General features: G+C 52.5%; 1 protein-coding gene across 9 annotated transcripts; it reads right to left on the bottom strand.

The window, feature by feature from the left end:
• Window positions 1–91: 91 nt before the first annotated feature.
• SLC66A2 (solute carrier family 66 member 2) lies at window positions 92–24,465 on the bottom strand. Of its 9 annotated transcripts, none has more exons than XM_033087195.1 (7): window positions 23,990–24,095; window positions 23,717–23,826; window positions 23,190–23,537; window positions 18,468–18,601; window positions 14,636–14,680; window positions 9,013–9,229; window positions 92–1,550 (listed from the first exon to the last, which is right to left on the bottom strand). In XM_033087195.1, exons 3-7 carry the CDS (start codon window positions 23,390–23,392, stop codon window positions 1,343–1,345), a joined length of 807 nt encoding a protein of 268 aa, XP_032943086.1. In that variant the 5' UTR covers window positions 23,393–23,537; window positions 23,717–23,826; window positions 23,990–24,095; the 3' UTR covers window positions 92–1,342. The 9 variants fall into 9 exon arrangements, with proteins under 9 accessions (XP_032943086.1, XP_032943079.1, XP_032943083.1 ...); XM_033087191.1 differs by lacking the exon at window positions 23,717–23,826 and adding an exon at window positions 7,528–7,559 and having other exon boundaries at window positions 1,340–1,550; window positions 23,990–24,461; XM_033087190.1 differs by lacking the exons at window positions 92–1,550; window positions 23,717–23,826 and adding exons at window positions 6,236–6,635; window positions 7,528–7,559 and having other exon boundaries at window positions 23,990–24,465.
• Between the last annotated feature and the right edge of the window lie 241 nt (window positions 24,466–24,706).

A 24,706-nucleotide genomic window follows, 5' to 3' on the forward strand; every position in this document is an offset into this window, starting at 1 on the left:
CCCTTCCCTGGGGACCCCCAAGGTGAAATGACAGGGGACCGATGCTTCACTCTGTCCTGGGCCCCACTTGGATTCCATTCACGAGGCCACACTGGATCCGCGAGCAGTTTATTGATTTAAAGTCACCATATTGGCAGAGCCTTGCGTGCTCGCACATGTGGCACATTCGGTCACCACTACCATCGGTGATGTTTTGGTTTAAAGGCAATTACTGCTACAGACATCTGCCTTCATTTTTTAAAATAAATGTTTTCAAAGCATCTTTCAGGCCAAAGAACTAAGCAGGATCCTCACTGAAACATTCAGGAGTTTTTGAGGAAAACTCAGGAGGAGGAATTGGCTTCGAAAGCTTCTCACCGGCCACCACAGGGATGCCCCACCGGCCACAAGGTCCCTCTCGAGCTCTGGCTCTGAGAGCCACCCCTCCACCCAGCAGAAGGGAAAGCGCTGCCTGTGGGAGCCACACGGAAACATCTGGAACACCTGGCCTTTCGGGGCCTGGGAGCTGGCACAGGGCTGTTGGGCACAGTGGAGACACTCATGTAATACTGAAAGGGGGAACGAACCTGGGGTGCCTGGTGTCAGGCCAGAAGCCCCCACACAGCCAGGTGCAGTGGACATGGAGAGCGGTGCACAGGCAGGAGGACAGTGAGCACAGACCCCCTCACCAGGCCATGGCCCAAGACCCTGGAAGTCACTGCAGGCCCGGGAGCTGCGGAGTGTGGGTTCGGGGCTGCCACAGGGAGGCCTGCCTCATCTGTCCCCGTCCCAGAAGATGGACATCACGTCCATGTGCTGCAGGTGTGTGCGTTCCCAGAATGAGGGGAAACGCTGCACGTGCGGCCCTCCTGGGGGTGGCTGTGTGCGTCTGCTGGCCCAGCCCTGGGCCCTCGGCCGTCGGGGAGCTCACGTGCACCACCCGCAACTGGCCACCCCGTCTAGGACTCATGGAAAAGTTCAGGCTCTGATTCAAACCCCCTGAGCTTGCTCTGGCCAGTGCCCACCTGGCACGGACCGAGACTTGTCCCCTCACCCCCAGAGAAGAGGCCGATGTAGCTGCCAGGCCAAGGGCCCAGACCCCGTCCTGAATCCTGGGGGGTGACCGCGTGCAGGTGGCCCCGGAGAGGCCAGCTCCAGCCAGATGAACGAGGGCACAGGTCCTGTGTTGGTGCGCCGCCCTCCCATTTGGCCTGGCACACCCTGGACCCCGCCGTTCTGAGTGCCCTCGCCACTGAGACTGCAGGCCCTGCGTGCCTGGCCCAGGATCACACACACTGGATCCTGGGGCTCCTGGTCACCCGTCTTGGGCCCTCAGTCACATGTCCTCATCCGCCGGGCTGCCTCACAGCGCCTTGGCACTGGTGGGGTGCGCCGTGTGGGGGGCAGGCTTTGGGGGGTGGCGGGAGAATATGTAGGCTTGTGCCAGTATGGCCAGGTCCACCAGCACCTGCAGCAGGCCACACACAGAGAACTGCAGGGGCGCGCCGTTCAGCAGGAAGTATGCCGTCTTGAAGGTGTCGCCGCTTGTCCACATGAGCACCATCTTGATGCTGTGGAGACACAAGCCCAGGTCCGGGGAATGCCAGGGGTCAGGGGGCATGCCCAGGTCGGGGGACCCCCAGACCCCAGCCTGTGCCTCCTAATACCCCCTAGACCCACCTGCAGAGCCCTGTGCTAACACAGATGCCTCAGACCTTCCTCCAAGATCCTTCCCCGCTGTCACCTCCCACTGCTTCCCAACCCCCACCTCCCCGTGGTGCTGCCCTGAGCCTTCTGTCACCTCCTCTCTTCTGTGCACAGAGCCCAGGCACCAAAGAAAGGAGTCGCCTCTCAGGCTGACCCCAGAGTTACGGTGTCTGACACCCCAGGAACCAGCACAGCCCGCCCACCCTTCATATCCACTGCTTCGTCCACACTGCAATCGGAGTGGAGTACATGGCACGACACCCAGTCCCCACTGCGAACTGTCACTACAGAACACACTCCCCCTTACCACCTAGACGCTCAGCCAAACCCATTTTGCAATCGCAGGCACACTGGTCTCCACACTCACAGGAAGTAAACGGACTCCCCAGTTTTATGGGAGGTTCCTTCTGGAACCGTCCACACAAAGACGCATCTGCATTTATCTCTTCTTGGGGCTCCAGCTGATGTCTGACTCCTAAGTCCTCTCCCGAAGTTGGACTCACACATCCAGTCGCACATGTGCTGGCACTGGGGAGCCTGGGGGGTCAGACCCCGCCCCTGAGAGTCACCGGGGCCGCCAGTGGGGGAATAGCAGGAGCTGGGCTGTCAGCTCCCCTGAGAGCCACTGGCTGCCATCCTGGTCAGACAGTGAGCGGGGCGGCCACAGTGAGGACAGCCAGGGGCTGTAAATGGGACATGCTGTGACCTGAGCCAGATCTGACAGGTGTGGCTCTGGACCTGGTTTGCTCGACTAGAACTGAGGGCCCCCGTGTGAAAGGCAGCCCGCCCACCCCATACCCTCATGTATGCATGTGTCAGGAATGGCCACATGTGCAGAGCACTGCCAGGACCCGGCCCCATCCCAAAACGAGGTGGCCTGCGTGGCTCCCCTGTCATGGAGGAGGAAACTGAGGCACAGGAAGGTGAAGGGACTCACCCAAGGGCACATAGCTGGTGCTTCTCAGGGGGCAGGAAGGGATGGGGTGGGGTGGCAGAGCACAACGCTGGAGCTGAGTCCCAGGACCACCTGTTGCCTGTCCTGGCGCCGCCTGCCTGGTGCCGGCCTGGTCAGTGTCCCCGGGGCCCTGAACGCACAGGTGCACACTTCACTCTGGCAAGTGCAGATGTGAGGTCACTGCCGGAGCCAGGCTCTGCCTGACACACAGGAACATTTTTAGCTGCTCAGACACCTCACCTGGCCTTGGCCCTCAGTCATCTATTGCACAGGGACAGGAATCTGAGAGCCTGGCTGGGGCCCCACGACCAGCCGCCTGTGTGAAGGATCAGCGGGGGGCAGGGGCAGAGCAAGTCAGATATTACTGAAGTTCTTCCCGCCTGGGCCCTGAGGCTCTGCTCATCAGAGGGCATGCCCTGGTACGTTGGGCAGGGACACCCCAGACGCGTGACAACTCCCTTGTTGGCACCCTCTGGTCACCGCAAGACCCCGCGGTGCCCTGCCGATGTCTGCCAGACTCCAGGTATTCATTCCACACGTTTCCTGGGACTTGAAACAAGCTATGAATTCCTATTCTTCCTTTACATGGGCTGTTATGTAACCCTCAACCTCAACAGTGATGCGAACGAACCGACAAACCAACGGACGAACAAACGAGCAGGCAAGCCTCAGAGGTTGTGCTATGGCTGCTCAACATGCCAGGGACACGCTAATGGACACTTGGTCTGAAACTGGGCCACTGCAGCTGGCTGGGTCTGGCCCCGTCTTCGTGGCGGGAGTCCCACCAGAGGAAGCCCCGTCCTCAAGTGAGGAAATTCAACCAGCACAGGGCCCGACAGTATGGACAGCCCACCCGCGGAGCACAGAAAACTCTGCAGATGGGGCTAGTTTGGGTGGGAGGGTAGACTGTCACCTCCCAGGCTGCGTTTTCCCAGCTGAAGCTGGTGGCCTGGGAGTTGGACTCCCTTTTCTAGGTCCCCATGGGCCATCCCCAACTCCAGCTGCCCCCTCCTGCACCTGGCTTTCCCCCCTAACCCCCATTAAAATCCCAGCTCCCATGACCTCATTCTTGGCTCCAGCATTTTGCCTCCCAACTGGGCTGCCAGATCACTATTCCTAAAATACCTCTTGCCTCATCCGTGGCCTGTCCGGCAGCCTAGAAAGCCCCTCCCAGACCAGAGCCTGGGAGCCAAGGGCCAGACGCCTGCGCCTATCCCAACATCCCGCAGGAGCCTCCCACACGTCGACCCCTGCAGGCTGCCAATGCACCCGTCACTCCCACCTCACAGCCTGTCCAGACCTTGCCGTTCTTCCCACCCATCAAAAGTTCCCCATAATTCAAAATCCACACATCCCAAAGGAGTATGTCTTTGTGACCCTGGGTTAGACATTGGGTTCTTGAGTATGACACCAAAAGCACAGGCAATTAAAAAAGGACACATGGGACTCCATCACAATTAAAACCTTTTGTTCTGCAAAGGAAAACATCAAGACAGGGCAAAGACAACCCTCAGAAGGGGAGACAAGATTTGCAAATCACATTATGTGAAAAGGTTCTAGTCTCCAAAGTAGCTAAAGAACTCTACAACTCAATAAAAAGATAAACAACCAAATTTTAAAATGGGCAAAGGATCTGAACAGACCTTTCCCCGAAGAAGATGGACAGATGTCCCACAATGACATGAAGAGATGCTCAGCACTGTTAGTCACTAGGGAAACGCGAATGAAAATGCAAAACCACAGCGAGGCCCCACTTCACACGCACTAGGACAGCTGGAATGATAAGCAGTGTTGGTGACAATGTGGGGAGATTAGAACCCCATACACAGCTGTGGGGACGTAAGATGGTGCGGCCACAGGGACAGCAGTCTGGCGGTGCCTCAAATGATTACACATCGAGTGACAATGTGACCCAGGAGTTCCTTTCCAAGAGAAAGGAAAACACACGTCCACACAGAAACTTGCACACGAATGTTCACAGCAGTGCTATTCACAATCGCTAAAAGTGGAAACAACTGGGGGTGGCCGGATGGCTCAGTTGATTAGAGCGCAAGCTCTTAACAACAAGGTTGCCGGTTCGATTCCCACATGGGCCAGTAAACTGTGCCCTCCACAACTAGATTAAAAACAAAGACTTGACTTGGAGCTGAGCTGCGCCCTCCCACAACTAGATTGAAAAAAACAACGACTGGACATCATGGAAAAACACACTGTTCCCCAGTATTCCCCAATAATTTAAAAAAAAAAAAGTGTAAACAACTGAAATGTGTGTCACTGAAATGTGCTGTACCGTATGACGGGACATTATTTAGCCTTCGAAAGGAAGGGGGCATGGAGACATTGTGTATGGGTGGAATTATGCTGGAAGCAGACACAAAAGCCCATGGACTGTGTGATTCCATTTATATGAAGTGTCCTGAACAGACACACCCACAGAGACAGAAAGCAGGTCAGTGGTAGGCTGGGACCAAGGGCAAATGGGGCGTGACTGCCAATGGCACAAGATTTCTCTGTGGTGTGATGTGTCCTCAAACTAGATAGTCATGACAGTAGCACAACTCTGAATGTGCACTTTACTTGGGTGATTGAATGATGAGTTACATCTCAATGAAGATATTTTAAAGAGTTCCAGGGCTTTTGTTGAACCCTAATTATGCCAGCCCTCCTTTTACTGGGCCGCTGACTGGACGGTGTGCGCACGTGTGTTTGCATACACACACGTGCACATAATCACACACTCGTGTAGAACATCCTCCACTCCCATAATTACCTGGCCTGTTAGGGGTCGAGGAGGCAGAGAGAAAGGCACCTGGGGGCTGCCAAGTGAGGCAGACGTGACCCCGGGGACACGCTGCCCACGTCCCAAGGAGTCATCATCACTCCAAGCTGCTGCTTTAGAGCTCAAGTGCAAAGCCGGAGTGGGAGCAGATGAGGTGGTTCCTGGGTGTGGCCGCTAGACACGAACACCGAGTGTCCGGCTGGGACTAGGAAGGCTGGCATGGGAAGCCCTGAACTGCTGCCCCAGAGAGGTGGGTTCAAATTCTGCCAGCACGGCCACAGTGGGTGGCCTGCGCCTCCTATCCCCCTCCACACGATGGCTGTGACACGTGCCACACACACACACACACACACACACACACACAGAGCGGCCTCCCTCCCACTCATCACCTCCTCACATGCCACGAGATCACAACCAGGGCCTGTAGTGGGCGTCCGCTGACGCCGTCCTCTGGAGCATCTGGGCAGTACATCGTCCTGTATTCCTGGTGCCTCTCTGTCCCCTCCCCACGCTGGTTTCCACCTGGTGGGCCTTCTCTGACTTGTCCCACCCACCAGGCTCTCCCAGTTAGGTGCCAGGGCACAGTCTTCAGGTGCACAAAACATGGAGGAAGGGCACACGACCACCCACAGAATCTGCCTGCAGAGCTTCCTGCATCAAGTGCTAGAGCACTTCAAAAGCACCATTGCTTTTATTACTGGTTCAGAAGCAACGAGCACTTAATATGTTATATATTAAAAGGAAATCATTCAAAATATCTCTGACAGTTGCTTCAAGGCAGTAAAAATGTGTGCATGTGTGCATTTTACATGCATGCACATGTCCAATGAGTGTGAGTATATGTGCACAAGTGGGCATGTGCATGAGTGGGCGTGTGTGTGTGTGCACAAGTGGGCATGTGGATGTGTGTGCATGTGTGTGTGCACAAGTGGGTGTGAGCACAAGTGGCTGTGTGTGCATGTGGGCACGAGTGTGCATATGTGCACGAGTGGGCGTGGGTGTGTATGTGCTCATGTCCTTCAAACAAGTCCGGTTGAGGAGTCCTGCTAGGAGGCTAGTGAAGCCAGTGCACTCAGGGAAGAGTCCACGAGTCCCTTCCCATTCACACCCCCTAGTGGTCTTCTGTCTGAAGTGGACTGGAGGCTGAGTGTCCCAAACCAGATCCAAGGAGGCATTTACATCTCCCATGGCTCCCGTCACTGGTACTAGTTGGTCCTCAAAAAAAAGAGAGAAAAACTTCATGCTGTCATTTTTCAGGCTTCTGTTACTTTCCATAAGTGCTTGTGCATGTGTGCACACATCTTAAATACATAATTCTGAACAGGAGATTATTTACCAGGAAGTATACACACTCCCTCAAACTCACTCTTCAACCTGCACAGGGACTCAGCTTCTCACTTTTAGGGTCATAGAGTTAAACTGACTGAGCTCTGATTGCCAATAGATTGCAATAGATTGCCAAGCTATTCTGGGAGCTGTGATAGAAAAACTAAGCAAGAAAGCACCAATACAGAAACTTAACAGCATCATAAGCACAAAGAATCTAATAGAGGACATTCCACTCAACAATAGCAGAATACATATACTTTATAAGTACCCACGGGACACATACCAAAACAGACCATATTGACAAATATGAGCCATAAGACATATTGAGCCATAAGACAAATTCCAACAAGCCTAAGAGAATTGCAATCATACAGAGTGAGTAGTCTAAACATAATGTAATCAAATTAGAAATAAATAATGGAATCAAATTAGAAATAAATAATGGAAAGATAAAAAAGAATATCTCTAAACACCATTATACAACACACTTTTAAATAATCTGTAGGTCAAAGGGGAAGTCTTAAAGGAAATATACATGCATAGTTACGAATGAAAATGAAAATGAAATGTCAAATTTGTGAGACACAGCTAAAGCAGTACTAAGAGGGTAAAGCACTAAATGCTTACATTAGAAAAAAGAAAGTCATATTAATCATCTAAATTAAGATAAGAACAAACATCAATGAAATTTAATACAGAAAAATCAACAAAACAGAGCTGATTCTCTGAAAAGATTAATAAATTGACGAACTTCTAGAAGAGAGAATATATAAATTACCAGTAATGGAACAGGAGATATCACTACCGACCCTGCAAATATCAAAAAACAAGAAAGGAATAGTATGAAAACTCTACACACTTAAGTTTGACAACATAGATTAAATGTACCAGTTCCTCAAAAAGCCCATTCTGCCACAGCTCACCCAATATGAAAGAGATCCACTTGAATAACCCTTGAACTATTAAGGAAATTGAGTCCATAATTTAAACACTCCCAAAAAAGAAATATCCAGTTTCTAATGGTTTCATCACAGAATTCTAGTAAATGCTTAAAAAGAGTTAACATCAATTCCGCACATTCTCTTCCAGAAAATAGAAGACTTGTCAATTCATTTTATGCAACTAGTGTTACCTTAATACCAAAGCCTAAGAATTACAAAAAAGGAAAAACTACAGACCAACATCCCTCATAAATACAGACACAAAAGTCCTTAAAATATTAGCAAGTAGAATTCAGCTATTTGTTTATATTTATTTATACACACCTACATGCATACATACACACACCATGACTAAGTGAGCTTTATTCCAGGGAAGCAAGGCTGCTTCAACATTTGAAAACCATCAATGTAATTATCAATGGCTAAAGAAGAAAAATCGTATGATCATATCAGTCAACGCAGGAAAACCTTCTGACAAAATCCAACACTCCTTTAATATAAAAAGTTTCAGAAAAACAGGAATAGAGAACTTTCTACACTTAATATTACGCCTGATAGTGAAACACTGGATGTGTTCTCCTTATGATCAGGAACAAGCAACCAGTCCACTATCACTGCTCTTACTCAGATAGTGCTGGAGAGTCTTGAGTGCAATAAGGCAAGAAAAAGAAATTAAAGGCATACAGATCAGAAAGGAAGATATAAGACTGTCCCTATTTACACATGATTGTTAACATAGAAAATCCAGGATCTATAAGAAAATCAAAGCTAATGTGTTCAGTCAGGTGACTAGATACAAGATAAACATACAAATTAACTGTATTTCTGTATACTGGCAATGAACATCAAAAATGAAATTAAAAATGCAATACCAGTTACAATCGCTCAGAAGCAAATGAAATACTTTGATATAAATTTAATAAAACATGATGTACTGGATGTGTATCCTGACAGCCCAGCTCACAACACCCCCGAGACCAGGCTGCCTCTGCACACCGCTGCACTCTGGGCACAGCCTGCTGGGCTCCCGTCCCTGCTCCCACACTCAGCACCTCCCTCCCACTCCGAGGCTCAGGCTACCAGACCCTGCAACCCAACACGTTATCTGCTTCACGAGGGGTCTCAGTATCTGCTCACACTGACGAGGCTCACACATTAGGAGGTCCATGGCCCAGGGTGGTCAAACCTGACCTGCTCTGAAACTGGCAGTTTTACAAATATAACTGAAAATAGAGCAGCCAGATTTGTACAATGGTTTTTACCCAACACGTGGGGGGCACACTGGTGCCAATAGGCACGGCAGGAGTGACACACGCGCCTACCTCATGCCCTCCGTGGACTGGTGGCGCTGGTTACGGTACAGCTGCGGCACGCCCAGCATGGCTTCAGTCAGCACAGCCAGGAAGCCCAGGGTCTCCACAAACAGGGCCGAGTCGATGGACAGATATGTGACGTAGCCTGCTACGCCCGTGAAGGCCAGGACACACTGCACATAGTCCGCAAAGCTGCTCCAGTGCCAGAAGTGGTGAGGGTCAAAGTCTAGGGCAAGAGGGAAAGAGAAACATGAACTAGATGTGCAGGTCAAGGTCAGCATGAGGAGAGGGATGTGAACTGGGTGAGGGAGGTCAAGGTCAGCGTGAGAAGAGGGATGTGAACTGGTTAAGGGAGGTCAAGGTCAGTGGGAAGAGAGAGACATGAACAGAGTGAGCAGGTCAAGGTCAGTGTGAGGAGGGGGATGTAAGCTGTGGGGCTTCAACTGACATCAACTAAGGCACTTCTGAGGGCACCTTGATACAAATATTAACTCAACACAAATGATGCCAAACCCTTCAATCATCCTAAACGAGGACTGAGAGTTAGCATAGTGCACGATCATACCAGAACCTCTGGAATCTCTTTCCTGGGTCAGAACACCCATTCTTCCCCTCCACGACTTTAGATTGTTAATAATGTGTCTCCATTTCTTTAGATGCAAAAGAGGAATAATGTTACTAATAATGGTTTAATGGTTTAATTAGTGACTCTCATGAATCTTATAAAGTGTTCCACCCATGATAAGGGCCCCATTAAAGTATATAATTACTATCACTATACTCTTAGTTGACAGAATATTATCATTTGTCCACAGATGTGTGCTGCAGAAACCAAATTCAGAGGCACTCACAAAAATCAGCAAATTACAGGACGTTCACGGGCTTTGGCAGATGGACACGGCTGTTCCTGGGGACAGAGGCAGCTTCGGGGAAGGTCAGGGAAATGGAGGGGTGTGACGCATTTGACCCTGACCCAGCACTTAGATTGACAGGCTCTGGAGCCAGGTACCCCGTCAGGAAAAAGGCCCAGCAAGGGTTACAGGTGTGGGCAGGGGTATGAGGTGTCAGCACTGGCCATCCGCGGAGCTGGGAAGTGCCGTGGGGGGTGGGGAGGTGTCCACGCTGCACACATACACCCTGTCCTCCCAGTCCTCCAGATCTGGGCCCGCCAGCAGCTCCACTCCCGCACCCCATGTGAGAACGCTGCCAGCTTCTGAGCTAGAAAGGGAGAGTACGGGCGGGGGCTGGAGAAGGGGGTGCATGTCTGCAGGTCTGAGGCCACACCACAGTGGGCGTCACCTCCCACAGCATGGCAGGGTGTGAGCCACTTGTGCTTCGTGAAGAAGCCCCAGCTGCAGATGGGGGCGTCCTGAGTGTGCTGGGGGAACCGGGGACACAGAACTGGGGGCAAAACCAGAGGGGTTCCAGACAGAGGTCACAAGAGGCGGCATCGAGAGGAAGAATCTCAGACCTGGCTGAGGTCCCTGCTCTGTGTCTGCGGAAAGAACGTGGTCTGAGCTGAGGAACGCGGGCCAGGACAGGGTGCACATGGACAGGAGAACTGAGGACAGCAGGGGAAGGTCCGGGGACATAGGGAACTGGGTCTGACATCCGTCTGTTGGAAGCCTTTCTATTTTAGGTTCTCAAGGAGCAAGTCAAGTGGCAAATGACTAATAAAAATCTTTATTAAAAAGTTGCTGTGAAAAGACTGAGGTTGGGGCCGGCCCGGTGGCTCAGGTGGTTAGAGCTCCATGCTCCTAACTCTGAAGGCTGCCGGTTCGATTCCCACACGGGCCAGTGGGCTCTCAACCACAAGGTTGCCAGTTCAACTCCCGCAAGGGATCGTGGGCAGTGCCCCCTGCAACTAAGATTGAACAGGGCACCTTGAGCTGAGCTGCTGCTGAGCTCCTAGATGGCTCAGTTGGTTGGAGGGCGTCCTCTCAACTACAAGGTGGCCGGTTTCGACTCCTGCAAGGGATGGTGGGCTGCGCCCCCTGCAACTAGCAATGGCAACTGGACCTGGAGCTGAGCTGCGCCCTCCACAACTAAGACTGAAAGGACAACAACTTGAAGCTGAACGGCACCCTCCACAACTAAGATTGAAAGGACAACAACTTGACTTGTAAAAAGTCCTGGAAGTACACACTGTTCCCCAATAAAGTCCTGTTCCCCTTCCCCAATAAAAAAATCTTAAAAAAAAAAAAAAAAAAAAGACTGAGGTTGGACCCTTATATGACCATACACACAACTTAACGTAGATCAAAGACCTAAATGGAAGAGATTATAAAACTCTTAGAAAAACAAAATACAGGGAGAGCTTCAGACATTGGATTTACCACTGGTTTCTTAGATATGACACCAAAAGTACAGGCAACAAAAGAAAAAAATAGGTAAATTGGACTTCATTAATATTTTGAACTTCTTTATTTCTAGGGGAAAAGCTCTTTGACATGGGTCTTGGCAGCGATTTTTTTTAATTTGACACCAAAAGCATAAGCACCAAAAGCAAAAATAAACAAGTGGGACAACATCAAACTGAAAAGCTTCTGCACAGCAAAAGAAAACAATCAGCAAAACGAAAGGCAACCTACAGAGTGGGAGAAGATACTTGCAACTATCTCATAGGGGCTAATATCCAAAATATACATGGAACTCATACAACTCAATAGCAAGAAAACAATCTGATTTAAAAACGGGCCAAGGACTTAAATAGAGGTTTTTTCGAAGAGGACATACAAATGGCCAACAGGTGCATAAAAAAACACTCAACATCACTGATCATCAGGAAAATGCAAATCCAAACCACAATGAGATATCACCTCACACCTCTTAGAATGACCATCATCACAAAGACAAGAGACAAGTGTTGGTGAGGATGCAGAGAAATTAGAACCTCGTGCACTGTTGGTGGGATTACAAATGGGTGCAGCCACTGGGAAAAACAGTGTGGCGGTTGCTAAAAAGTTAAAAATAGAACTTCCTTACAATCCAGCAATTCCACTTCTGGGTATACGCCCCAAAGAGGTGAAAGCAGAGTGTCAAACAGACTTTGCACGCCTGTGTTCACAGCCTTCTTCAGACAGCTGGACCATGAAGGCACACCCTGCTCACAGCCCTGCCCACACCTCTGCTCTCTGAGGGGCACACAGGCCCCGGGCAGGCAGTGATGTGGCTTCACAGACGCTGGGAGGGCACTGGTGCTGCGTGGTACGTGGCCCAGCTCTGCTGCTGCCACCACGGGGTGGGGGTGGGGCCAGCACAGCAACTGGATGTCAGTGCTGGTCAACCGAGGACCCACGTCTCAGCTCAGCGTCACCCCAGGCAGAAAAGAGTGACAGAGCACGGCCACCCCTGGGCAGGGACAAAGGAAACCACGTCCAGCCGCACCAGGTCCTGGCCTGGCAGGTAGTTTCCGGCCATGCATCCTTATCAAGCTCCGAGCAAGACCCTACTGCCACGTAACCTGGGCTCTGGCTCCTGCCTTGTACAGGCAGCTCTCTGACCAGCAAGCTTGCAGCACTCGCGTGTGGTGATCCCCATCAGTTGAAGAGTGTCCTGCTCCCAAAGCAGCAAGCGAATCCCCCACCCCCACCCGCGGCCCCCCACCAGCCCCCACAAGCCCCCACCCCGTCCAGGCAGCACTGGCGGAGGACAGCTGGCTCCCCCCAGTGGCAGCTCGCAGTGGCCATGGCAGCGACCAAAAACCACTGGGGAAAGTGGTGTGGTGTGAACCCCAAGACGACCACACGAACAGCCATGGGGCCTCCACGTGCTCCACTTTCAGGAGCGAGACCACCCTCGGGATGGCCCCATCCTCAGAAGGCCCGGGAGGCACGGGGTGCAGAGGGCTCAGACCACCTGGATGTTCTGGTCTCACAGAAGCCGCCTGTGGACCTGGAGCTCCTGTCCCCTCCCAGGGGGCAGCTAAAAATGCCTAGGGGATTCCTGAAAAGACCACCACCCAGGGAAGGGAGGGGTTTGCCCACCAGGGTCCATGGCAAGCAGGGTGCCAAGTAACTTGGGCCCAGCGAGGAGCCATGGGCCAACAAAGGGGGCCGGGGGGTGGGCATGGCCGCCCCGTTGGGTTCCCACGGGAGTGGGGAGGGGGCGCAGCTGGCAGAGCAGCGGGCGGAGATGACATCCAGGCACAGTAGGGGACACCCCTGTGCTACGGTGGGGCCTGGTGTTAACAAAGCTTCTGGGCTCCACCCAGCCGCTCACTGCTGCATGGCCATCTGCGTAGTGACCCAACCTCTCTGTGCCTGTTTCCTCATCTGTAAAGCAGGGGAAATCACAGTCCTCACCGCAAAGCTGACGTGAGAATTAAATAAGCAATGTCACATGAAACACAACAGAGCCTGACACATGCTGAGTGCTCAACATCAGCTGGGGCCACGCAGGTCTGTCCCCCACCCCGTGGCTGAGCTCCCCTGGCCGCAGCTCCACCGGTGACGGTTACATTTCTCTGGGATGAAAGCTCACCAACTCTCAGTCCCACCGAGCCCAGCAGGGTACCTGCCTTGTCCCATTTACAGAGAACCAAACCCACTGGCCCAGGGACCCCGGCGCTGGCCCCTCCCTCCACACTGCCTCAGCCACGTGGGTCACCCACGCACGCAGCACAACGGCCCCCAGGCTCTGCCCTGGTCACCATCCTCCCTCACAATCTGCAGTCACACCTCCTCCCACAGCCAGCAGCGGCTGCATCAGGAGCCTGGACCATCTGAGGGGGCAGGACACAAGGAGCCACCTGAGGATGAACCAGACTCAGGGGCAGAACCAACAGGTTTATTCACTAAATGAAGCGGGAAGCCCTGTGTCCTGGCTGCTGACATTAAACACAGGAATACGGTGAAAATCTGAGGAGGGCAGCGCTGTATATACTTTCAAAGTGCCTCCTAGAACTGGCACTTCAACAACTGGCAAACTTCAACATCCTTTTGTGATGAAAACACCCAACAAGCTCAGGGTGGAGGGTGGTTGTGTAATCTAATCCAGGGCATCTATGTAAAATCTACCCTTTCAGTGGTAAAAGACTAAAGACCTTGTCCCGAAGACCAGGAATGATACAAGCATGTCCACTCCCAGCACTTCCGGAGAAAGGGAATTAGGCAAGAAAAAGAAAAAGCATCCAGATTGGAAAGGAAGAAGTAAATTGTTTGCAGATGACAAAATGTTGTACATAGAAAATCCTCAAGTATCCACTGAAAAGCCATCAGAACTAATAAATGAGTTCATTAGAGTTGCAGGATACAAGATCAATATGTGAAAACCAATTTGATTTCTATAAAGTAGCAATGAACAACCCAAAATTAAATTAAGAAAACAATTCCATTTACCATAGCATCAAAAAGAATACTTCAGAGTAAGTTTAACAAGAGAGTCCCAAGCTTGTATGTACTCTGATCATTCTTTCATCCTTCCTTCGCTCCCGCCCTCAGACACAGGAACTCCTCCGTGCTTGACAACAGCTATGGTTGATTAGTTTGCTGGAGTCGTGGCCACACTCAGTAAATGAGTCACATGTATGTCAAGATGCCAGCACAGGTGAAAGTGACAACAGAGAGGAACAAAGCTGCAATGCAATGAAACAAACATCTCAGTGGATGGCCGCATGCAGTGTGGTACATACCCAGATATGACCGCCTGGGGGCGACTTTGATTTCTTCATCCTTATCTGCAGCGACATTTAAAAAGAGACAGAAACAGAATGGAAGAAAAGACAAAACAGATGGGTTTTAACACTGATAAGCAGCGGGGTCTCCCAGTCTTTTTTGCATTTCTTTTTTTAAAAAAAACTGGAACAGAAAGACCATAAGATTTTGGTTTCTGTGCATTAGGAAATCTACTTTTGAGCTATTTTTCACCAAACCTACCCCCTTCCAAAATAAGTGTTTAGAGGAAGGGGAGAAAATTTGGGGCCAAAAGTGAAGTCACCAGATTTTCATTTAACTTCTAAGGTCAGAGGTGGCATAGAGCCCACCGCATGTCCACTGAGCTGACAGAAAGAGATCCAGTGGACCCTGCTTCCACTTTACCCCAGAAACACACCTGTGTGCAAACTTCGGCTGCAGTCCAGACCCAGGGTCAAAGCCTGCAGACAGCTGCTTGAGGAAGCTGTGAAATGCATGGTGAGAGGAGAGCTGGGACGACACAGCACATGGGAGGCACGGACACGATGCTACAAACATGGAGGTGACCCAGCCCAGGAGCCCCTGACATTGGGGCAATGATTCAATTCTCAGGCACCTCGCTCTCCCCAGCCCACCCCCACCTGAGACCTCCTACTGTGCGCTGTCCCCCAACAGCAGCCCAAGGCCCCAAGACACAGCCAGAGCACCCGCAGGGGGGTCTCTGGTGGCAGGTGGTTACCAGAAGAGTGAGACTCAATGAGTCACTGTGATCAGACAACAGAAGGGGGGATCAAAGGTTGTGTCATGCCCCAGGCAATGTAGACTCTACCTGAAAGTGGAAATTTGCACGTGGACAGCTAACAGCAAACACCAGATAGCGGCCAGGACAGGACAGCAGTGCGAGGTTTCAGGGCAGTGTCCCCTCACCCGCCTCCCTCCCAAGCACCACCCCTGGTCTTCAGGAGTCTGCCTCCCTGGATTTCGCAGCGTTCTGCTTCTATTTCTCTGACTTAGACCAATTTCACCATTCATTGGCACCTCCTCTAAAGATCAAGGTCCCAAAAGGGGGAGGAAAGGAGCAGGGTGGGGGAGGGGGTGCAGGAGCGAGCTCAGCTCAGCCGCTTGCAGCTCAGATGTGAACAGACCGAGTCCCTCCTCTGAGTGGCCAGATCGTGCCACTCCGTGTGATGAACGTCAGTGTTGGCAGCACTGGACAGAGTGGGGGGTGCAGGACACGGCCAGCGGCCAGCAGGGCTGGGGGAACGCACGGGCTGGGGGAGGGCACGCACAGCCCTGCCAGACTCCTGCTGTGCCCTCTGGCTTCCTAGCTGCAAAGCTACCTGATCAGACCTGTGTGGTAGAAAAGCACGTCTGTGGCCAGCCTAGAGGGCAGACGTCAGAAATGTCCTCAGCAGTGCCATCGTTCCGCAGGTCTGCGCTGAACACACTGCAGGCCAGCCCCACACTTCCCTCAGTACCTCACTGTGCCCCACCGGGAGGCGGTGTCCTTGTCCCCCGATTGTGGGTGGGCCTGTGGCCACTGCTGTCTGCAGAAGTGAAGCTGTATGATTCCCAAGATTAGATCTTTAAAAAGATGCAGCGTCCACCCAGTTCTCTCTGACGCGTGCCCTTGAAGCTTGGGCCCCAGGCCACAAGAGGAGACCACGTGTGGACGTCCCAGCAGAGGCCCACTGAGGTGCCCACTGACAGCCAGCACCAACCCAGATAGGTGAGCAAGGAGTACATGAGTGAGAGAGAGAAGAGAGAGGGAGGGAGGAACCCGCAAATGGCCAACTGTCAGGGCTTCCCTGCCAAGCTCTGCCCAAACTGCAGGTTCCTTCTCATGCAACTTGTCGGCAGAATGGTTCCTTATGGCTGGAGGACTGAGGTTCCCGCGTCCTTGCTGGCTGTAAGCTGAGGCCATCCAGGGTCAGAAGCAGGCCCCACGCACCTTCAAAGCCAGCAACAGGTGGAGACCTCCATGTCTCTGATCAGCTTTTCTCTTTTCCTCTTCTTCTAAGGGTCCTGTGAGGACATCGGGCCACCCTTTGAGGCCCCAACCTTAACATCACAGGTCCCCAGGCATGGACATGGGGGGCATTTTTGTGCTCACCACATAGACGGTCACTTGCTAAACTTCAGACCCCAGACCTATTACTGGAGATTCACTGTTTTAACTCAAGTGAACGTAACAGAACAGAAATATGCCTTTTGGAAGAATTCACACAGAGCACAGCAAGTCGAGAGGAAATGATCAGACGTCCACCATCCCACGTGCTTTATGCAGAACCCTCCTCAGAAAGGCTGCCGAGGAGGCTCAGCATCCTGCTCAGTCCCCACTGACGTCACCCCCACCTGCGCCCCCCTGAAGACATGCCGGGAAAACCCGAGTGAGGGGAGGCACGCCTGCATTTCAGCAAGGTCACAGAAATGGTAAACTGTCACATGCTGCACGCCTGGCAACACCTGCTGTGTCAGGCACCCAACATCATCAGAGCCCATGCGCCACCTCAAATAAGGTCACAAAACCTGGTCTCCTGTTTCAGAGCTGTGGCCCGAGTGTCTCTCCCAGCCAAGGATGAATGCCCTTCTGCAGTTGGCCAGGAGCACCTGTGCCAAAGTAAAGGCGAGGTTCAAAGGGGCACAGGACACGGAGACGGGCGGCAGCTCGAGCAGAAAGCCCTCACCCCAGGAAAACTGAGGGACCCAGCAGGCACCTCCTTTCAGTAAGGGCCCTGCTTTCTAGGCAAGACCAGCACCAGCTCCCCTGTGGTGTCCCCAATCAGGACAGGGGAACAGAATAGATCCGTGGTGGATGAGAGATGGCCTCAACAGGAACAAAGAACAAAACTCGCCAGGAGCAGGGTAGTCACTTCACAGTTTAAGTGACACTGATTGATCCCAGCTCTGCATCAGAGCTGAAGGCTGACCTACTTTCTCCAAAGACTGAAATTAGCGTACATTCCTCTCATTCGGAAAAACAGAAGCTACACAGAGGGAAGGAGATAACCAGGAAGGAAAACACAGGACAGGGCAAGACCTCCAGGCCACCAGAGTCCCACAGCTGATCACACCGTGCAGAAAATACTCTCAGCAACACCTGAGACTGAACACACACATAACCGTAAACAAAATCCAAGTGAGAGCTGCCATGGATTTAGTAATTAGAAGAACACCGAGTAAAGCACCAGCCCTCCTGTGTGCTAGAAGCCCGTCAGCTGAGTGCTCAAACCCAGAGCCTCGGCTAGGAAGGAGCTTTCCAAAAGAGAGGACAAAACCAGCAAGAAGCATTTTCTATTTCACGAGTCACCAAAAGTTAAGGCACGCACAGGCGGAGCGTGTGGCCCGTCCTGCCCACTCCAGGCGGGCGGGCACTCAGCTGGGGGCACACAAGCATGGCTTCAGGAGTATTTTTAACCAGGCATGTGACAAAAGTACAGTTAACTGGGCCACTGGGCAATGGGTTTCTGTACACCGCATACAGTCAGGTCCAGCTGCCCCCCCTAGGCAATGTCTTTCTCAGACCAGATCAAACAGGACAGGGGACCAGAGAAACGGGCCTCCTGTTCCGATGCAGAACCCGTGTGTAGCAAGATCAGGTGAAGAATCCTACGCTGAGATCAGTCAATAACTGGCCCAAATTCCAGTGGCGAATTTGCCTCGCATTGTACCACGTTCACAGTCGGCTGTCCGTCTGTTTCACAGACAGCTGTCCTCCGGGAGGCAAGCTGCTCAGACCAGACGGACTGGAGTGGCTCTCGCTTCACCCACACACGAGGCGCACAGTGCTGGCAGACTGAGTGGCCTCACACCCACGTTGCTGTCACCAACCTGCAAAGAGACGGCGTTTGACGTTCAGCTCGTTGGCCACGCGGACTTCGGTGCAGAGCTTCAGCATCACTAACATGGCGAGGATCATGACGATGCTCTGCCAGAGGAGTGGGGACTCGAAATGCCGCCCAAACCTGGGGAGACACCACACGTCACAAGGCGCCCCATGCCTGTGCCCCGCCAGCCAACCCAGAGCAGCCGGGGCCTCTCACAGCCACGGTGGCCCATGATTGCCACGGTGGGACGGAGCTAGGAGCAGAGGGGGCCTCGGAATCATGTGCATGGCTCCCCAGGGACCACTAATGGGTGGGAGAAGCCAGGGTTGATGAGCCAGTCCTGGGTGAGGGGAAGCTGCTGCCAGAAGAGGTACGGTGCCCAGGCTTTCTCCACGGAGCCCAGATGGGAGGGAGGGGGGTCGTGTGCTCTGCTATACACGGGCTTCCACTCACCACACAGCCCCAGGCCTGCTGGCCCCTGACCTCATCTCTTCTCTAAAGTGCAGACACTACCCCTAAGACCGTCGGGGGACATTCCTGGTCATTTCTAAGAACTGGTCCCCACTGGCTACCTAACTGATCCTGGAGGTTGACTCACACACGGGTAGAGGTAATACGAGGGGACAGTGAAGGTTCTGTCAGGCTGAGGAGGCTGGAGACGCTTCCTGAGCAGCCGGCATCACAACAAACTCAGTCCCATTGGGCCCTGCCCATCAAGCTCATTCCCAGACTGAACATGTGCAATTTGGGCCATTATTTGAAAAACACAGTTCTGTCCAACACAGAAACGAGTGACTAGAAAAACTGGAGGAAAAATTATCCAGGTTTGCAGCTTCTCCTTGTACCACACCAAAAATCAAATCTAGATGAACTCAATGTTTAAGTAAAAATGAGACCATTAAAGTGAAGTGAGGGGCGGCCAGTTAGCTCAGTTGGTTAGAGCGTGGTGCTCTTAACAACAAGGTTGCAGGTTCAGTCCCCACCTGGGCCACTGTGAGCTGCGCCTCCACAACTAGAATGAAACAACTACTTGACTTGGAGCTGATGGGTCCTGGAAAAAAAACACTTAAATAAATAAAAGTTTTTTTAAAAAAAAAAAGTGAAGTGAGAGGGAGCAGAGGTGAATATTTAACTGATTTCAAAATGAAGGCTGGCTAAGCCAGACACAAAATTTCAAAAAGTACAACTTTCCACAAACAATATACAGGGAAAAAATAAATATGAAACAAAGTTCAATATCATTAGTAATTCTTAAAAGCTAATTAAAATGGAAAGATACCATTTCTTACTTATCAAACTGGAAGTGTTTTCTGTCTTAAATGCTAACAGTCTGTGTTGGCGGGATGTCATGAGAGCGTCTCCTTCTCCTCCCCTGCCCGAGAATGGGGGTTGGCACAGCCTCTTCTACTACAAACGACTGGGACAGCCCACCTGACAGGTGTGGGGCCTGCTGCCCAGAGAAGCCAGTCAAAGCGGGTTCTCTCTTGGTTGCAATGTGTATGTGTCTCATCTCCAAGGGAACACACATTGCAGAGAATGTGCAATGTTTCACCAAGTCCAAGCATAGGTCTCTACAAGGACCATCTTCTCTACTTCTTCAAAGTAACAGAAAAAAGCTCAAGTGGCAAGGAAGGTGTGCATCTACTTCTCTGTGCCACTGACAACTATATTCCTTAGTAGCAGAATGTTACTACATCTCCGATACAGTGTCACCACATCTCTGCTACAGTGTCACTACATCTGATACAATGTTACTGCATCTGATACAGTGTCACTACATCTCTGAATATATATCTCTGATACAATGTTACCACATCTTAGATACAGTGTCATTACATCTCTAATACAATGTCACTATATCTTCAATGCAGTGTCACTATTTCTCTTATAGTGTCACTACATCTGATATAATGTTACTACATCTTCAATACAGTGTTACCAGACCTCCAATACAGTGTTGCTGTATCTTTGATACAGTGTTACCATATCTCTGATACAGTGTTTTCATCCAATAGGGATGGGCCTTGGGAACTAACTCCATGAATGCATGAAGGTCTGGGTCAGAAGGTCCTGCAACACCATCCACGCACCCTGGCCCCTGCCCTCCCCTTCATCTCTACAAAATCACAAGCCTATAAATAAATATTAGCTACAAGGCCTCACATAGCCCTTCTCCTGGCTTCTAACACCACAAGGGCCAAATCCCATACATCAGCATTTTATGTACTAAGATCTGCTGACAGCTAGTTTTGCAAGAGGATGGTAAGGATTACAAACAACAGGAGATCCCAGTTTCAGAACCCTGGCTTTGTACAGTGCGGTTGGCCTTCCTGCAGACTGCTGAGCAACTCACACGCCTCGCATTACAAATCTCCGAGTGGCCTCCCAGGTGGACTGTAGCTCTGAGGACCACATGGTCCCAAAGAGCTCAGGACGTGCACTCTCCAGCGCTTCCTAAGACCACCACTGTTCTCGTGTAGAGCCAGTTCCTGTCTCACCTGGATGGAGACTGCTACAGCTCCTGACCTGTGCCCTCTCCCCGCTGCACTACCCACAACCCACGTATGGTACATTCATGCCATGCTCCCACTACAGTGGAAACCCCGCAGCTGCTGACCCAGTGTCTGGCACATTCCAAACCTCAAAAGCCCATTAAATCAAATGGAGCTTGGAGGGGGACCCAGGAGTGAGAGAGGAATAAAGGGAGCATCTGCCTCACCCTGAGAGCAGTGGGGTCTTGGGACCAGGAGGGCAGAGATGCATACCTGCACAAGTTGTAAATGGAGGCCTGCTTTTTTGCTGGCATGAAATGCAGGGATACTGTGCCCCCACGCTAGAGACCCTAGAGGGGAACCATGCCCTCAGCCAGCCCTCCCTTCATTCCACACATCCACAGTCTTCTGGAATGCTGGCTGAAGGCAGCCCTGTGTGTTCCCACGGTAACCACAGAACCCCTGATGTGACCCAGGGCAGCTCAGGGAGCTGAATGTATGTGGAAGGACCAACCAGATGTGCAGAAACAGACTTGCAAGTGGACAAAAGTTAGAATCCACAAAAGGCAGCCCTCTGAGAGTTCAGCACTCTTTCTCAAAGGCTCAGACCCCACAGTGAAGAGAGAACACCCGGCCCAACCTCCTCAGATGCCAATTAAATCCAGGGGCATGGACAAGATGGCATTCAAGAAACTGGCCTGACTCCTCCAAACAAGATACTCAGATGTAGGTTAGATATTCTATTTTCTTTTTGCAATTTTGAATGATAAGCATATTGAGGGGAAAGACCTCAAAACGGAACTATTTTCCCATAAGGTAATCCAACCCCAGGCAGTTCCCTCCACTGTGGGAGAAGACTTACTCCATAACTAAAGGGCACACGGTCCCCACCTGACACAGTGGGCCTGGATGGCCAGCACCCCCTCCAGTGTGCTCAGAGTCAACAACAGTATTTCAACCTGCATCTGTTCAATCTCAGACTTAAGGCTGTTTTAGAAAAGGGAAGCGAGTCATGCCTCACAGGTTGATCTCTGCCCTCAGCCACAGGGAAAAGAGGAATCTTCAAAATGCAGTTTTTCAACTTGTGCCAAACAAAAATAAGCTCCTGCCTACCCCTCCTTGAGAAGTTGGCTGGCCCAGAGACAAAGCTCCTGATGTGACAGACTCACCAACTCACCTTTTAAAAACCCCAGACAGGGGCAAAACTAATACACAGTGAAAGGGAGGGAGGGAGGGCTTGGGGCTGGGGCTGGACAATGCAAAAGAGCAGACAGAACTTCCGGACTCCAGAAATTTGCATCATGATTGTGATGGTGATTACGGTGGGGGCAGGGGGATGTACCTCCAAACTCATCAAACTGTCCAATTAGAATGGGTGATTTTAGTTAATGAAACCCATATCCCAATAAGTTTGACTAAAAATCAACGAGCAAAAAAGCACAATGACTCAGACGGGGCCCAAAAGGAGCCAGAAGCCCTAGCCCCCTGCTTCCCGAGAAACCTTCCTCATTATCTGTTGACACAGAGAGGGGGAGCGGTGCCTGGGACCACCCAGAAGAAAGGGAAGTTCCAGACTTTGGGGGTCTTAGCATGAGGCTCTGAGAGCTCTTCCCATTTCCTCTGAAAACTCACTGTCCCGATTATGTCTGGCTTCCGCAACTATTAAAATTAATGTCAAGTTCCTCACCAGAATGCAAACGATAAGAGGAAGTTGGGCTGGGAGGAGCAAGAAAAAATAGTCTCTTAAGTGTTATCCAGAAAGCTGACTTCCTATTTAAACATAAAACGCGCACACACAACAGAGAAGGCTGAAGGCAGTGCCCCTCCCAGCAGAGGCCTGGGAGCGGCTTCCTGACAGGCTCCGATGTCCCCTCCTGAGCGGCTCCACTGGACACTGGAAAGCCGTTCCTACTGCTCTTGGCTTTTTGTTACTCACATTCATTTATTCAGTTTGTTTTCTACTCCCTGTCTCACCTCTCTTTCCTCCCCCTTCATCCCCCCATCATGCAAATACCCTGAGGGATCCAGGCCTAGGACAAAGGCCTGGGGTAGGATGTGACTGACATCCTGTGTGAGATTCTCCAATCCCATTTTCCCTGGGAAATAATCTCATCCATTTTACCAGCTCCTTCTTAAGAAGTACAGACACTTCCACCTCCTGGCCTCACTCAAAAACCCCAAGAGAAAGCCATCTCTCTGGGAGCACCCCCACAGTAAGAGAGCCACCTACTTACCAAAAGAGTATTCGTAAAATATTGGCCACCAGGAGCACCAGACACACGTAAGTAGAGAAGCCCTCGGCATTCTGAGTCCTCCGGATGTCCCGGTACTGCGGGATATATGGCACCACCCCTCCGAAAACCATGGCCCCAGCTGCCCCCCAGGAAACCAGCTGATGCAGCGGGACCAAAAGCCAATCCAAGCCTTGTGCGTCCATTGCGAACACCTGTGCCGCCCTGCGGGCGGGCTGGCTGACGTGCACCAGGCCAAGTCCCCTTCGCTCCCACGGGCTCCTGGAACGCGCGTTGACTGTCACCCCCACATGGCCGCCACTACCCTGTGCGATCCTCCGCCACCGGAGCCTGGCAAGAGAGGAGAAGAGATAAACTAGGGACAGGGCCCTCGAGCAGAGGGAGCGCCGCGCTCCGCAAGGACACACGTGAAGCTGAGGGCCGCACCCTGGGCACACGATGGGGCTCACGGCTGGGGCGCGACCCCCTTCTCGGACACGGGCGGCTCAGGGAACCCTCGGCGCGCGCACCGGCATCCGATGGGGGACAGAGGCGCGGGATGCACCGCCCGGGAGGTGGGAGAGACTCGGTCCTCGGGTTGTGCTCGGTCCGGGAGGGCTGGGTCCTGGGAGGCTCGGTCCTGGAGATGGACGCTCAGCCGAGGGGGCTCCTGGCGGAGCTCGGACCTGGGTGGACTCGGTCCGGGGGCTCAGTCCTAGGGAGCTTCGTCCTGGGGTCCGTCCAGTGGCGCCCGCCCTGAACCCCGCGCCCACGCGCACCGCGAATCCCTCCCTGGCACTCACCCGCCGCGCCGGCTCGCGGATACGCGGGGCGTCCGTTTGTCTGTCTGACCAAGCCCGGAGCCCCGCCTCGACGTGACGTCACAATACCCGGGGCTCCGCCCACGCCGGGCGGGACGCGCGCCGCCGGGTCCTAGAGAGCACAGTCCGGGCGGGAGAGGTGGGGACGGGGCCCGAACGAGGTCCGGGGACTGGGGTCGCGGCGGTGGCGCTCGGTTCTCCAGCGGACACTCCCCGGCCGTCCGCTCGGCTCGAGTTAGGAGATTCCTGCCTGGCAGGGCCGCTCCTTTATGGCCAGGTGCCCGCGTGGACCCCTCTCTCCACCTGTCCCGGGACAGTGGCCCTGTAGAGGCCGCACTGCGCCGCGAAGAGCGGAGGACGGTGTCCTGTCGCCTCACGGTGGTCAGCGCGAGGCCTGGGGACAGGTAGGGTCTGGGTGGGCAGACGAACCTGTCGTGGGGAAGGTCCGGGTGGAGGGACGTCACCCCTCGTGTGGACCAGGGGGAGTGGGTCGCCACCCGCACACCCCCAGGTGATTCCAGGGGTCCTTCCAAGCGGTCATTCTCTGACCGGGGGAGTCACAGGCCCCCCCCCCCATCCAGATCCAGGCGGAGACCCGAGGAGCAGGATTAGGAAGTTTTCAGTGTCCGGGGAGTTTAGCCGGGTGGGGTGGGGCGGCTCACCCGGGAAATGTAGCGCACTGCGCAGCCTCAGCAGGTC

Source organism: Rhinolophus ferrumequinum, chromosome 19 (genome assembly GCF_004115265.2).
Source record: "Rhinolophus ferrumequinum isolate MPI-CBG mRhiFer1 chromosome 19, mRhiFer1_v1.p, whole genome shotgun sequence".
NCBI classification, from domain to species: Eukaryota; Metazoa; Chordata; class Mammalia; order Chiroptera; family Rhinolophidae; genus Rhinolophus; species Rhinolophus ferrumequinum.